The sequence below is a fragment of the Theobroma umbraticum genome, unplaced genomic scaffold, assembly GCF_002168275.2.
Source record: "Theobroma umbraticum cultivar Fairchild unplaced genomic scaffold, ASM216827v3 scaffold_130.0, whole genome shotgun sequence".
Lineage (NCBI taxonomy): Eukaryota > Viridiplantae > Streptophyta > Magnoliopsida > Malvales > Malvaceae > Theobroma > Theobroma umbraticum.
In genome coordinates this window covers 7,477,975-7,493,703 of record NW_018397264.1, presented here as the reverse complement: position 1 = coordinate 7,493,703, position 15,729 = coordinate 7,477,975, and the positions used below count along the sequence as shown (strand labels likewise).

The window sequence follows — 15,729 nt, the reverse complement described above, 5'->3', positions numbered from 1 at the left end:
AAGATATATTCACAGGTTTGTCTAAAGACCAAAACCACGTTACGTGACAAAACATCCAATGATTTCTTGATAAAGGGATCCATATGGTCTTGTAACGACTTTCATTAGTGTTATTGTCCTTATACTATTAATTAACAACTGCAGCCGGCGGCTTCACTGTAGCAATGGATGTGATCTTAACTTGCATATGCCAAAAAGACTATTCAAATCGAAGCTAAGGGATATCTGAGAGCTGATCAGAAAGATTAGACCAGGAAGCACATCACTGAAATTGATCCCTGGCATTCAATCATGAGTTATCGATTAGGAAAATGTCCTGCTTATGAAGAACTAATTCATTCAGGGTTATCTCCCTCAACTCTATCTCTTTTGTAACACTGTCCGAAAACAACTCCTAGAAAGCACAATGCTGTGGAGTCAATCTGCTTAAAACATGAAAAACAACCCATCGTTTCATTTCTGTTGGTATCCACGGAGTTCTTCGACCACCTTTCTTTACAATGGAGTTCAGCATTAAAAACCCAACACTGGCTCATGAAACATGGATCAAAAACAAAAAAGTGGGACTCATTCTGAGCCCATAACGTAACTAAAACCGCAAAACACCGAAGGACCAGCGAGTCTTTCTAGGCTCGAGGCCCCCGAGTTGTTTCTTCACTAGGTACAACACTATGGGCCTATTATTCAAATTGATATTTTAGATTTTTGGGCCCAACATATGTGTAGAACCGATCCGGCTCATTTCGAGTACTCCATCCGTCTCTTTATTTATTTATTATTTTTTAAATAGCTCAAAATGATATATTCTTTATTTTTTAAGATAAAAAGTATTGTAAATCAATATTTATAAAAAATTTTAACTTATAATATAAAATATCAAAGCCCTTTTTAATATACACCAAATTCACATAAGACAAAAAAAAGTAAGACAACAGAATAATATTTATTTATCATGTTTAAATATAATAATAATAATAATGCTAATCACTGTTCATATGCACTTAAGAGTCTATAAATAGTGATTTTTACTTTTGACAATATCTTAAGAAAAAATATATATTATTTGTTATTTAATGTAATTGAAAATAATTTTTGTTAATTGCATCTTATCTTATTAATTTTTCATAAATTTATTCTTCATATGCTGACTTTCCAAGATTTTATAATAAGAAAAATCTAAATTTGCACTTAATTTGAGACCAAATTTCACAAAAAAATTATTAAAAAAACAAAAGTAAAATTTATTGTATGCTTTTTTAAAAATTAATTTTTCTTTAAAGCAAAAGATGCAATTATGCAACATGACAAAAGTGAATCTTTTTCTGTGTGGAAAATAATAAAGCAAAAGTCAAATGGATGAGGAAAATGCTATTTTGCCACCAAAATTGACTAACACCTATACTTTTACTATGCTTTTAACTGCTTTTAGTCTGTCTTAAGCCTAATAAATTTTAGCCTAAGAAAAGAAAATAAGGGTCAAAATGTCTACTTTTATATTTAAGTTGAAGTATTTTAAAATTTGTTTAATTATATTCATCTAGATTAAATTTTATTTTTTTATTATATTAAAATAATTTTTTAAATCTTTATCCATATCACAAAAATTATCAACTCAAGTAAAAAAGTAACAGATATAAATCGTAATATCCGTTAACCTTTTTTTGTTTATATAATATGTATGTGATAAATGACGTAAACAAATGACTGTTGATATGGAAAATGGGTCATGGCTTGAGTAAAAAATATCAAATGATACTTTGACTATCATTATTTTTTTATTAAAATTAAGAATTTGTATGAATATAAATTTAAAAAATGAAAATTTGATTGTATAGAATAAAAATATAAATGGATATAATTTAATTCTTTTTATTATTTAAATTTATATTTAACTTATTTTCTTTCGCTTAATTTATGTTTTGAATAATTTAAGTAGTACAAATTTCGACTTTTATTTTTTTAATTTGAAAAGTAGAAAAAATGAAGAAGTTATTTATAAAGAATAAAACTACAATTAAAGCAAAAACCGATGCGAGTGAGGCCCCACCCGTGGGCTTGTTTTGCCGTGCATTAAAAATCCTTTGATGCAGGTACAAACAGACGTACATTAACGAACCAGAGGCCAACCAGAGCGGTGCACCCAGCGGAGGCAAAACGGCGCCGTTCTCTGACTTTTTGTCCAACACAAGACGGTTCACGCGCGTGGAGGCCCCACTTATCGATAATTCGCTTTTTTATTTTATTTTATTTTTTTCTTCTGTTTCTCACGAAGCCCATTTTTTAAGAGCGATAGAGCGAGCGTAAAGATATAAAACGCTGCGTTGAATTCTCCGATTTTCTTCTTCCTTCTTTCTACTACCTCTCTCTCTCTTTGCCTTTTTTTGTTCTCTTTCGTTTAAGAATCCCCTTTCTCTCTCTAAACCCCAACGAAAAACACACACAAGGCTCCCTCCGAGAATCTAAAATTCTTCATCTCGCGCGTGCTTCCCACTCGCTATTTCCTTCCATTTTCTCCATTAATTTTAAAATCAAAATTCAGCGATTGTTCTCTCCTGTCGATCCGCATTCCCTCGTTCAATCCTCCAAGTTGAAGAAGATAACACTGAACCTCCCAAAACGCATCGTTTTTACTCCAAAAGGAATCTTCTCCATTCAAGGTATCTACCTAGATAACACTCCTCGTTTTTCCATTTTTATTTTATTTTATTTTCTCTTCAAATTTTATTTCATTGTAGTTCGTTTTCGCTGCGGAGTTCTTTGTGCTTGTATCAGGCTGAATGTCGAATTAGGCACTTTTTTTGTGTTCTTTTGAGTTAAGAATTGATGGTTATTGATAGTTAGCAGTGAAAACAATTTGAATTTAGGGTTTTTTATTTGTTCTTGTTCTTGCAGGCGTTTGCATTGTGGATTTTTCAAATGTGTAGAAGGGACTTTCGAGTTTCCGGTGACTGCCCTTCTGGTTAATTTACGTGGTACATTGTTAAGGTATTTTTGTTATTTTTCCAATGCTGTATCATTTTTTGTTGGACTTCTCGATTTGGAATTCAATATAAATTGATTATCTTGATTGAGAATTCCAATAAATGTGATTATCTTGATTGAGAGAATCCAGTTGTTGAATTTTGGTTTGTAATGCGTGCTGAGTTTGCTTCAGTGGTTTTTTTTTTTAAATATGTTCACATTTGAGGTTAGCATTTTGTATTTGTGCTGAGATCTTGGGGTCCTTCACTTGTTGGTAGTTTATGGTAGTTTTGCGTTGGACCTAGATGTATTGTGGTTATACATGTCAATGAGCTCTTATTTTTATGTATTATGGCCACATGCAGATCAGTTAGAACTTCAGTGTGTAATTCTGTTGAATTTGTTGTTTTAATCTGCAGGTTATGGCTCTCCAGAAATATGTTCCCTCCAGTGATTCTCCTAAAGTTAAAATGAAGCCTTTGAGTTTTTCCTCTAAGGTGCAAGAGAAAGTTCAACTTGCAAACTTGGAGACACGTCATTCTAAGAAGCGTGATGTAGATGTTGACCTCAGAGAAGTTTACTTTTTGATTATGCATTTCCTTTCAACCAGCCCCTGTAAAAGAACATGTGGAATGTTTTTGAATGAACTTCTTGAGAACGAACTTCTACCCAGAAGGTATCACGCTTGGTATTCAAGGAAAGGGGCTCATAGTGGACATGAAAACGATGATGGCATGTCATTTCCATTAAGTTACGCTCAGTTGGTGGAAAGGTATGTGGTCAGATTTTGGTTTTGTTTACGTTGATGGTTTGACGTCTATATCAGATAGCAGTAACTGCGTTATCTTTTACATGCAACTTATCTTATAACTAAGCAGGTAATAGACAATTTGTGAGTTACATGTAGCCTTCTTTCTCTTGAAAAAGTTTGACTTGTTTCTTGTGCCATTTATGCTTGTCTAGGAATCCTCACATTGAAATGGATCACTTGGTCAAGCTTTTGAAGCAGTTGTTATTAAGTGCACCCTCCCCATTGGAAGGCGTAAATGTGAGGCACACTCCAAATGCAGCTGATGTCCCCACTCTTTTGGGAACAGGCCCCTTTTCTCTTTTGAGCTGTAGGTGGCTTTATTTCAGCCGTGGGAAATCATTCCTTTGCTTCTTACGCTTGGAACTATAGCATTTTAAGCTCTTCATGCTAATAGATGTATCTACCTTTTGTTATTAGGGAAAAAATAATAAGATGAAGTCCTTTTTTTTTTTTAGTTTTTGAGAATATTATATCTTCATTGGGTTATAAAAGAATTCCTCTTGCTCATCCTTCCTCGTTTTATTCACGAAATTCTTTCTGCCACAAATTTCCCTTTATGGGATTGCCCTGTGTTGACAAAGTTAAACTTTGAAGTTATTCTTAATTTTGGTTGTCTTCTCCTTTCAGATAATCGCAATGAAGGAAAAAGTGAAGTAAAATGTCCGCCTGTTCACATGCGTTGGCCTCATATGCATGCAGATCAGGTTCGAGGGCTAGGTTTAAGAGAAATTGGGGGTGGTTTCACTAGACATCATCGTTCACCATCTATTCGTGCAGCATGTTATGCCATTGCAAAACCATCAAGTATGGTGCAGAAGATGCAAAATATCAAGAGGTTACGAGGGCACCGGAATGCTGTCTATTGTGGTATGTTTTTTATGTCTTCATATTTGCAATTTGAGCTATGTATATATATTTAGAATAATCATATAGCTGAGTTAAACTTGGTACAATGTGCTTTGGATCCCCCCCAATAAAAAAAATCCAAATAAAAAGGGAGAGAGAGAGGGGCAGGTCAACCAACAGGCAAGCTTTCAGAGAAGAGCTTATATTGATAGACATGTGAGCTCATTAAAGATTTGTTGCCCATGCTTTTGAGAGGTTCTGGCTTTTACGTGGCCTCTACTGTCATAAATGACCTATTGCACTCTATTGTTGTCTTTCTGTATTTGAACTTGTTTTTCAGCATTAGCCCCCTTTCACTTAAACAGCTCCAACTTGACAAGATTTTACTTGTGATCATGAATTTGAGTTTGATTCTTTTGACTTTATACCAATTCTGCAGCAATATTTGATCGATCTGGGAGGTATGTTATTACTGGTTCTGATGATCGTCTTGTGAAAATTTGGTCTATGGAGACTGCGTATTGCTTGGCCAGCTGCCGTGGACATGAGGTGAATTTGACGAGCTTTAATGCACATATCTGGCTATTATTGGTCATTTATTTTTGATTTCTTCTAGTTACATGCTACCTTATTTTCTATTTGGATGAAAGGGTGACATAACTGACCTGGCTGTCAGTTCCAATAATATTATGGTGGCATCCTCCTCAAATGACTGTATTATTCGTGTTGTAAGCATTTCCTGCATCTTATTAATTCTTTCTTCTTTATTCATTTTGTGCTTGAGAAAATTGTATTTCATAGTAGTGATTTTCTTTCCTGTTCGCTGCCAGTGGCGCTTGCCAGATGGACTGCCAATTTCTGTTTTGCGTGGACACACTGGAGCTGTTACTGCCATTGCATTTAGTCCTAGGCCAGGCTCTGTATATCAGCTTCTATCGTAAGACTGATTCCTGCTGCCCTCTGCTTTTATTTGTATTAGCTGTCGATAATGCTAAATTCTGTCATCTTTCCCCCTTCCCCCCAGAAAATAAATAAATAAAAGTTGGCGCGACAATGTCTTATAATACAAGGTTTAAGTTCCCAATCATGCTGCACACAGAACCTGTACTTTGTAATATTTTCAAATTTCATAGGTATTACCAGCAATTTGGTTTGTTTCTCCTTCATGATTTTGGTGATTATATGATTGTTTTTGGGTACTTTGATTTGCTTAATTTCCACAATTGATTTTCTTGTAAATCTTTTAATTGAATCCTCCTCTTTGTGGTTGATAATACAATTTATGTTAGTTTTTGGTACATAGTCACTGTTGCATTGAAATTAAATTGTAGTGTTTCCCAACCCTGTGCAGGTCATCTGATGATGGAACATGTAGGATATGGGATGCTAGGAATGCCGAATTCCGTCCTCGGATATATGTTCCAAGGCCTTCAGATTCTGTAGCTGGTTTGTTACCTTTTTATGTGTGATCTTGATCCTTCTTGGTAAATAGATTTTACAAGCAAATACAAAATGGTTGCAGGAAAGAACAATGGTTCATCTTCAGCTGCTGTTCAACAGAGCCATCAAATTTTTTGTTGTGCATTCAATGCCAACGGAACTGTCTTTGTCACTGGTAGCTCGGACACTTTAGCTAGGGTACACTTTATGCATGTTTGCTATGGTGGTTCTTATTCTTCCAAGTTTTTGCCCTGCTTTACCTTCTCTTTTGTTATTCTGCAAGTTTAAGTGTAGAATTTGATTTTTGTTGATCACTTGCAGGTGTGGAATGCTTGTAAACCCAACACAGATGATTCAGACCAACCAAATCATGAGATTGATGTGTTAGCTGGACATGAGAATGATGTCAATTATGTGCAGTTCAGGTCTGTTTATCATGCTCTATTGCTCAGATTTTTTATTAATAGGATTTTAGTTTCCATTTATTTTACTGCCTTAAATTGCAGTGGTTGTTCTGCTTCGTCAAGATTTTTTACAGCAGACAGCTTGAAGGAAGAGAGTGTTCCAAAATTTAGAAACTCCTGGTGGGTTTTTTCTTCCTGTCTTTTATTTTTGACATCATGTGGGTCCTCCCCTCCCTTCTTTGAGATTCTGCAAGGTGAACAGGCGTTGGAAGGGGTTTCTTAAACTTCCTATTTTTAGTTAGACATTACCCTTTGAAGAAGAATATAACAGCCTATTTTAATGTCTGATGTGGTCAATGATTTGTTCCAGGTTTTCTCACGATAACATTGTTACCTGTTCCCGTGATGGCAGTGCAATTATTTGGATTCCAAGATCTCGTAGATCACATGTAAATTATATTGGCTATAAATATTTACACTCTTCACCAGTTCACCGCATTTTTATTGGGCCTTCTTCATTTGAATATCAATTAAGTTCATCATTTCGGCCACCCCTTCTCTCTTTAATGCCTGTTCTATAGAGGAACTTATACTTCTATTTCTTGGTTCAGGGTAAAGTGGGCCGCTGGTCTAAAGCTTATCATCTTAAACTTCCACCTCCGCCAATACCTCCACAACCACCACGAGGGGGCCCACGCCAGAGAATTCTTCCAACTCCTCGTGGTGTAAATATGATAATTTGGAGCCTAGATAATCGCTTTGTCCTTGCTGCTATCATGGGTATTTATTTTTCACCTGATCTTTTAATAGAAACAATTGGTTGCTATTTGATGATATCTTCATGGAGTACTGGAAATAAAATTTGCAATGGCTTGATTTTACTATTGTATTTGGTTACTCATCTTGGAGACCACTTAATAGGAGATACATATAAATATTCACTTAGTAGATTTTTTTTTATTCTCAGTTTTATCACATAGCTGTTTTTTCCCTTCAAAAGCTGACGTAACTCTCCTCTCCCCTCCCTAGGAAAGAAAAGAAAAAGTTAAAAAATGGAACTCTCGCGTTTACTTGGAGTTATAACTTCTTGTCATCTCTCCTTATAATATTTCAAACATAACTTGACTTTGGTGCTTCATGTATTTTATGTTGTTGCTCGTTTTGTTTCTTCTGCATCTGTAAAGATCCTTAAGAGTATGGTTGACTATAAGGTATTATCAGCATTCAACTCATTAAAACTATCTTAATGGAGTTTGGGGTATATTTGCCATTAAGCTAGTCTGTGGTTCAGTCACCAGGAAGCTTTATTAGTTCAATTAATGCTCATCATGGGTGCTTTTGTAGCATTTAATTGATTAAAACTTTCTACAAGCCCAGTTAGGTTGTATTCACCTTTAGGCCACTCTAAATATTCAGTGTTATCAACTTATAATCTGCAATGTATTCTTTTTTAAAAAAATTTGACTTACTTGGGCACTTTCAAAAGTCCTTTGGACTAGGATTGAGCATGATTTTGCTTTTTTCTGGGGCTCATGCAGGGCCATAAGTTTCTTTAAATTTTGGCTGAATAACACATTCTCATAATGCAGATTGCAGAATATGTGTATGGAATGCTGCCGATGGTGGCTTAGTACATTCTTTGACTGGTCATACTGATTCTGTAAGCAGTTTACATTTCCAAGCTTGAATTATTTTTTACGATTTTTTTATTATTTTCTCTTGCTTTTAGAGTAGAAATTAGCTTATAGGTTCTAGTTATTAATTGCATGTACAGATAACTACAGTCTTCAGTATGTTTAAACATACTATATTTGTTGGGGTAGCATGCCTCTATTCTGGCCAATTTGTGTTGATCTCTGCTTTAGTCGGTGCCTCAGTATTAGATGGTCTTGGTGATTTGTTGCCTTAATTATCATCTCTCTTTGTTTGAGAAGTTGCATGACATACCTTGTATTGTTCACCTCTTGACATAAGTTCTGTTGCATGTTTCTGATATTTTAATGAAGCAACCTTATTAACATTTTCCCCTGATTTTCTAACTTGTGATTTTGTTTTTGTTTGCTTTCCTGCTCTTAGCCTTTTGTTGTCTTGTAAAGAAGTGGCAAACAGGTTAATTTTCCATTTCAACTCAATAATTGATTTGAATTCATGCACCCTTTGCGATCCAGTCTCTATATTCTTGTATAATAGTTAAGTGTTTACCCCTAGGCTTCACAAGGTAGGAATTTTGCAATCTAGTTGACAAGTTAACTACCTTATTTTAACTTAGCATAATCATTGGATTAAAAACTTTTCTGTCAACTCTTACAAGTCTGGAAAATACTATCCCGTTTTATTAGGATTTCTAAAATCATTAGGCTTAGGGATAAGACTCAACTTGTATAAACTAAAGACAATGTGATAGCCATAATATCTAAACTAAACCCAAAATGAGACCCAATGGACCACAACCATGGAACATTCCGGCAAAAGAGAAACACCAAATGCCCTCTGGATGTCGAAACTCAATTACTGATAAATTATTATACTAATAATCTACTCCAGAGGGCAATTTCCTCTGGACAAAAGGATTTCCCTTTTTGATAAAGAAGCCATGATCTTAGCTTGCTTACAAAAGGATGAAGTTTACTGGTGTGTCATCATCCAGTCATCTGTAATCAGAGTTTGACTAGCTTCTTTTCTAGTTTCATTGCTAACCTGTTTACCTTCTGATTTCTTACGTGAATTAGTGAATGCTTTTGAATTTGAGGGTGTTTAAAGGAGGATGCCCTGTTGTTTCAAAGTTGCATCTGACCATTTTACTCATTTTTGTAAGACATATGTTTTGGATGTTCATCCTTTCAACCCACGGATTGCTATGAGTGCTGGCTATGATGGAAAAACCATTGTCTGGGATGTGAGTTTCAAGCTCCTTCAAGCCTTGTGAAGTATCTTTAGATCTTCTCTGTTTATTGATGTGTTTTCATATTTTACTGGCTGTAGATATGGGAAGGTACTCCAATTCAGATATATGAAATTTCTCGTTTCAAGTTGGTTGATGGGAAGTTTTCATCGTAAGCTCACTGCCAGAATGCTTGATTTAGAACCCTTTTATTGTGAATCCCTGTATAATTGAAAATTAAACAGCATTGTATTCATCTTACCAAGCAGGCTTTTGCTTCATTTTAATTTGTTTGATGGGATATTCATGATATGCCTAAATGAATATGTTGCTTAATGAGAATTACTAGTTTGTAGTTCTAAAGGAATCAGGAGTAATCCTCTTGCGGGGTTGGAGCGGGGCGGTGCTCATTTGGAGTACATGTGTCCCTCCAAACCTTTACTTTTATTTGAATGTGGGGAGCATGGAGGGAAGGATGCATCATTAGAATTTTTGGACTATTCTAACATTTCTTTTTTGACATAAGGACATAAAAGAACATGATAAATTATCATTTGCTTCCCTTTCCACTAACATGGTCAGTGTCCGTTCCTTGCATTTCCTTGTCTTTTTAAAGCAATCCAAACAAGGGGAACCTTATCCTTTGCTCCCCTCCTCCTCCTCACCCTCTTTTTCCTTTTACTTCTGTTCTTCTTCCCTTTTAGTTGCCAATTGCAGGAAAAAATGTTGTGGGTGTTTCTGACCTTTTATTGGATTCATAAATAGCATTAAGCCTTACCCTTTCCCCTCCTCTGCGCCCCCCCCCCCCCCCCCCCCCCCCCCCCCCTGCCTCTATCCTTTCTTCTCCCCTTTTAGTTCCCAATTGTAGGCATAAAAACTTGTTGATGTTTCTGTCCGTTTGTTGGATCCATAAATAGCATTAAGTACTATTATTTAGGTGCATTTCTTTAAACAGGCTTTATCTTTTTCCTCTCATAAAAACATCCCTTTGGAATCTTTATGCATGTCTGTGTCCATTTATTTTATACTGCAATACTAAATTTATTGTCATGTTACTATTCACTATCTGCGAAATAGGGATGGGACATCCATTATACTTTCAGATGATGTCGGTCAATTATACATACTAAACACAGGCCAAGGGGAATCTCAAAAGGATGCCAAATACGATCAGGTATCTGGCATCACAGAACTTGCTATGTTTTTTGGGTTTTATTCACAATTAAAACCAGGTTCTACAACTCTTTAATGATACTTACTCCATGTGCACTTCTCCTACAGTTCTTTCTTGGTGATTATCGACCACTTATTCACGACACTTCTGGATATGCAGTTGACCAGGTTGGTTGACCATCTGTTGAACTTTTATTATGGTTAGCTTTTCCTTTACACATTCTGTTTGCATTTGAAAGACTGAAAAGTATACTTAATGGTTCTTTATTAGCATCATCATCTTAAAACTTAAAATGGATGCTGTCTGGTACTTGACACAATTTTCCTGTTTTATTTTGCTGGAAATAGTGTATTGTTGTTCTCCTTTCGCCTTGAATGACTTGTTTTTTCTTGCTTCCTCTTGTCACCTGCATGGCTCATGCATGCACATGTGTGTTTAGAGAGAGAAGAGGGAGGAGCATATAAAAGTTGATTGTTAAGTATCATAGCAGATATGCTATCCATTAACATGTCACTCATTGCTAGACAATCAGATCTAAGTGGATTAGCTACTTTACACCTTGGTGAAACATTTCTTGTCATTGCCTGAGTTAATAATCTCTAGTTATGTGTAGATGGTTATATTGCATCCATTATTGTTTTTGCATCATAGAGTTTTCAGATGATTAAAACATTCTTTACATTTGCATCATTGAAATACTGATATTTCAAGCATATGTGACACTTTTAATTCAGGAAACTCAGCTTAGTACATATAGACGGAATATGCAAGATCTTCTTTGTGATTCAGGTTTAACTCTCCTCATACTGCCACAAACAACTGTGTCTTTTTATTACATTACCCTTTTTTTTTTTGTTAATGTTATTCTCATAACTGCTGGTTGTGTTGGAAAATTTTAGGGATGATACCGTATACAGAACCCTATCAGACCATGTACCAGCAAAGACGGTTAGGTGCTTTGGGTATTGAGTGGAATCCTAATACTTTGAAACTTGCTGTTGGGCCAGATGTCAGTCTAGACCAGGATTACCAAATGATGCCTTTGGCAGACTTAGATGCAATTGCTGATCCACTGCCAGAGTTCTTAGATGTCATGGATTGGGAACCAGAACATGAAGTGCAAAGTGATGATAATGATTCAGAGTACAATGTCACCGAAGAGTACTCTACAGGAGGGGAGCAAGGAAGTTTAGGTTCTTCTTCTGGTGATCAGGAGGGCAGTACAGAAGACAGTGAGATTGATGATACTCATAAAGATGGCCTTCGTCGGTCAAAAAGGAAAAAACAGAAGGCTGATGTAAGTTTAACATCCTCTTCATTCCTATCTTTCAACTTTTTTGGATGTACTTGGTTGAGTTGAATTTTCTCCCTTATCAGATTGAGATCAGGACATCTTCTGGGAGGCGTGTTAAAAGAAGGAATTTGGATGAAAGTGATGGCAACTCATTCAGAGATAGCTGGAATAGAACATCAATCATTGGACCAAAAGCTTTATCGAGAAAGTCCTCTACATCAAAATCATCGAGACCTCGAAGGGCTGCTGCGCGCAATGCTTTGCACTTTTTTTCGAAAATAACTGGAACATCAACTGATGGGGAAGATGAAGATGACTCTGAAGGTGAATCATCAGAGAGTGAATCTATGATACGAGATTCATATAGTGATGAATCTGATAGAGCTTTACCAGATGAACAAATCAAACAGTCAAAAGGAAAAGAAGTCCTTTTGGGTGAGTCAGAGGATATTGGTAGAATTAATGAACTTCCTGAATCTTATAATGCTGGGAATAGGAGAAGATTGGTCCTTAAATTGCCCGGTCGGGATCCAAGTAAGCTTGTGCCACCAGACAGCACAATGCAAAGAAAAGTTGACAGGCAGGACAACTCAGTAGGCTTGTCATGCAAAGCTTCTAAAGAAGCCACTGAAGGAGGTGTAAAGCGTATAAGCTCATTGGATCTGGGGTGTTCTTCTGGTGATGCAAATTACAGCATTTTAGGTAGAGGAGCAAGAGGGCAATCTGATAAGGTGGAAGATCATTTAGACCTGACCGAAGGGTACAAAGATGGGGCAATTAAGTGGGGAGGAGTCAGGGCTCGTACTTCCAAACGTCTGAGATTGGGAGAAACCGTGTCATCAGATGCATACATCGGGTCTAGGCTATGTCTTGACAACCACAAAGAAAAAGAAAGTAATGTCAATGGATTCATGAAACCAGAAAAGGCTTGTGCTATTGCATCGCCAACTACAGAAATCCAAACTTGCAAGGATATGAATGGCAAAGTGACAGTAGTGGAGAAGCATCTTGAGAATGACAGGGAAGTATTAGATGGTGCAGCTAATGGTGAAGAGCACTCAGGTCCCAGTGAACAGATAAGTTATAACGAATTACCAAAATGGTTTAACCGGTTTGCTGAGGATACACCTGCCCCAACTGTTAATCAGAATGCAAGTGATCTGCCTTCTGAGCTAAAAGAGGGCGTTCTGCCTATTTCAACAGAGTTAACGGTTATCTCAAAAGGGACCAGAATTGACAATGAAAATCCTGGACTGAAGTTGAAACCTTCAGGAGAGGGTCATGTAAATGGCGGGTGTGCTGCATTAAATGATAGCTCCTCAGACAAGGCAAAGGACTTGGTTTCAGAGGCACCCTTAGTTGATGCATCCAATGAAATTAGTTTGGATCGTGAAGGTGATGGGTTGCAAGATTCAAATGCTCAAGTCGATAGGCCCATGTCAATTTTTAATGACTCTGGGGGACTACACCCAGATTCTAAAAAGATGTATAATGTTGTTTATAGAAGGTCAAAGACACAAAGGGATAGGTCCACTTCAGAAGGTGATACTGCCATGGTAGAAAGCTCTAGAAATAATTGCAACCATAATATCGGAATGGTAGCAGATCTCCATGAAGGCACCACAAATGGGGTGCATAACAAACGGTCCACTAGGTTGTTAGCAGGGCACATACTTCAATCAGAAGACATACAAAGAGGTACCCGGGGTGGTTCTACAAATGGGTCTCAACTTCCTAGCAAGGAATGGGGATCAAGTTCAAGAATGGCAGTTGGATCAAGGTCTACTAGAAATAGGAGAAGTAATTACTATTTCCATGACACTAGTCCGATAAGGAAACCCCATCAGTCAGCCAGAAACGGATCATGGTTAATGTTGACAACACATGAGGAGGGCTCCCGTTATATTCCTCAACTAGGTGATGAAATTGCATATTTGAGACAGGTCAGAGTAAAATACTAATTCTTTTTATCTATTCCTGTTGCGCAAGTTCTGTGCTTTAATTTTGATGGTTAGTATAGCTAATAAATTATTTAAATTTGGGAGCATCTATGCTTTCAGGGGCATCAAGAATATATATATCATATTAGCTCGAAGGAAGCAGGACCTTGGACTTCAATGAAGGGGGAAAACATGATAAGGGCAGTGGAATTTTGTAGAGTTGAAGTTCTTGAATATTCCACAGTTCCAGGGTCTGGGGAGAGCTGCTGTAAAATGACTCTCAGATTTACAGACCCTTCTTCCTGCATGTTCAATAGATCATTTAAATTGACTCTTCCTGAAGTGACTGGTTTTCCTGATTTCATTGTGGAAAGAACTCGCTTTGATGCTGCTATCCATAGAAATTGGAGCTGCAGGGATAAGTGCAGAGTCTGGTGGAAAAATGAAACTGAAGATGATGGAAGTTGGTGGGATGGCCGGGTTGTGGCTGTGAAGCCCAAATCTTCTGAATTTCCGGATAGTCCATGGGAAAGGTACTCTGTTCAATACAGGAGTGAGCCCAAGGAACCACATCTTCACAGTCCTTGGGAGCTCTTTGATGCGGATACTCAGTGGGAGCAGCCTCATATTGATAGTAAGATCAGAGATAAGCTACTTTCTGCCTTCGCCAAATTGGAGCATTCTTCCCAGAAAGCTCAGGTATCAGGCAAAATCTGAAATTTTGTTTTTTCCCTAAACTTTCAGTGGGTAATTAAATTTAAAGGATTCGCATTTGAGCTTGAACTCATGAGATCTACCCAAATCACCATTCCACTTATTGGAAGTGACAGCATGAAATTCTTCTTAATTTTTGCTTTAAATGTTTCAGGATCAATATGCAGTCAATAAATTGAAGCAGGTTTCACAGAAGTCTAATTTTAAAAACAGGTAAATCATGTCAAGCAATCATTTCACACATTTCTCTGGACATTGTTCAATCTCAAGACTTTCTGGCTCCTGGGTGGAAAATGTGTTTGAATGTTTGGAGTAATGGTATTTTGGCAGGTTCCCCGTCCCCTTATCTCTTGATATTATCCACTCTAGGTTGGAGAACAACTACTATCGATGTTTAGAAGCAGTGGAGCATGATATTCAGGTCATGCTGTCAAATTCAGAATCTTACTTTGGGAGAAATGCAGAGCTCTCGACTGCACTTAGACGGCTATCTGACTTCTTCGGACGGACAGTATCTTCTTTGCAGCCCTCATAGATATCCAGAGCAATACCATCCGAACGAGCATCTGTGCAAAATCTTTGTAGATAAAAGTTTTTTCTTTTATTTTATTCTTTCTCTTTCCCTGTTTCCCTTAGATCCAATTTTGGAAATTGATTTATACTTCAAATTCTTTCTAGAGAGATAGAAGGTCTCAGGGAAAATTAGCGGGTAGCTGTGGAAATTATCCACCAAAAAGGTTCATTGTTGTATAGACAGTTACATCATTTATTATGAAAAAACAGAAAAAAAAAAAAGGAAAAATATGTCAACGTTGATGTATCCAATCTTTGATCGAACATGTACATCTGCACAGGCCATAGGCAGCAGCTAGCTTCAAGTTTCTTCCCCCATTTGAATTTTTCCTTTTTATTTTCTTGTCGGGCTCTTTTCCTTTCCATTTCTCAAACTGGAACTGCATGGAAATGGACCGAAAAGGATGTGAAAGAATGTTTATCCAGGCTTGGGCTAGTCTAAGTTTGAACCTCAACCAAGCCCAGCTTGATAAAATCATGACGCAAGCCTAGCTTCCCTCTCGAACTTGAGTCTGAACCAGGCCAGGCTTGTGGGCATGAGCGTCATTCATCAAAAACATGAAAGCTCACACCCTGTTACCAAGAACATTATCAATAGCTAAATCAAGATGTGAAATACTAGAATCTAGATGAGACAAATCTCATCTTAGTTTGGTTTATGGACTCAGAGTCTGGCATGATTTTCACAACC

At 36.9% G+C, this 15,729-nt stretch overlaps 1 protein-coding gene across 2 annotated transcripts; it reads left to right on the top strand.

Moving 5' to 3' along the window:
* Positions 1–2,324: 2,324 nt before the first annotated feature.
* On the top strand, positions 2,325–15,290 carry LOC110422142 (uncharacterized). Of its 2 annotated transcripts, XM_021435934.1 has the most exons (25): positions 2,325–2,657; positions 2,893–2,985; positions 3,381–3,733; positions 3,925–4,079; positions 4,400–4,639; positions 5,058–5,167; positions 5,269–5,346; positions 5,449–5,555; positions 5,970–6,064; positions 6,141–6,256; positions 6,380–6,483; positions 6,565–6,642; positions 6,833–6,911; positions 7,074–7,242; positions 8,052–8,122; positions 9,278–9,358; positions 9,445–9,515; positions 10,421–10,517; positions 10,625–10,684; positions 11,252–11,306; positions 11,417–11,814; positions 11,895–13,754; positions 13,872–14,450; positions 14,620–14,678; positions 14,796–15,290. In XM_021435934.1, the coding sequence occupies exons 3-25, from the start codon at positions 3,384–3,386 to the stop codon at positions 14,998–15,000; spliced, it is 5,217 nt and encodes a 1,738-aa protein (XP_021291609.1). In that variant the 5' UTR covers positions 2,325–2,657; positions 2,893–2,985; positions 3,381–3,383; the 3' UTR covers positions 15,001–15,290. The 2 variants fall into 2 exon arrangements, with proteins under 2 accessions (XP_021291609.1, XP_021291611.1); XM_021435936.1 differs by lacking the exon at positions 6,565–6,642.
* The last annotated feature ends 439 nt before the right edge of the window (positions 15,291–15,729 follow it).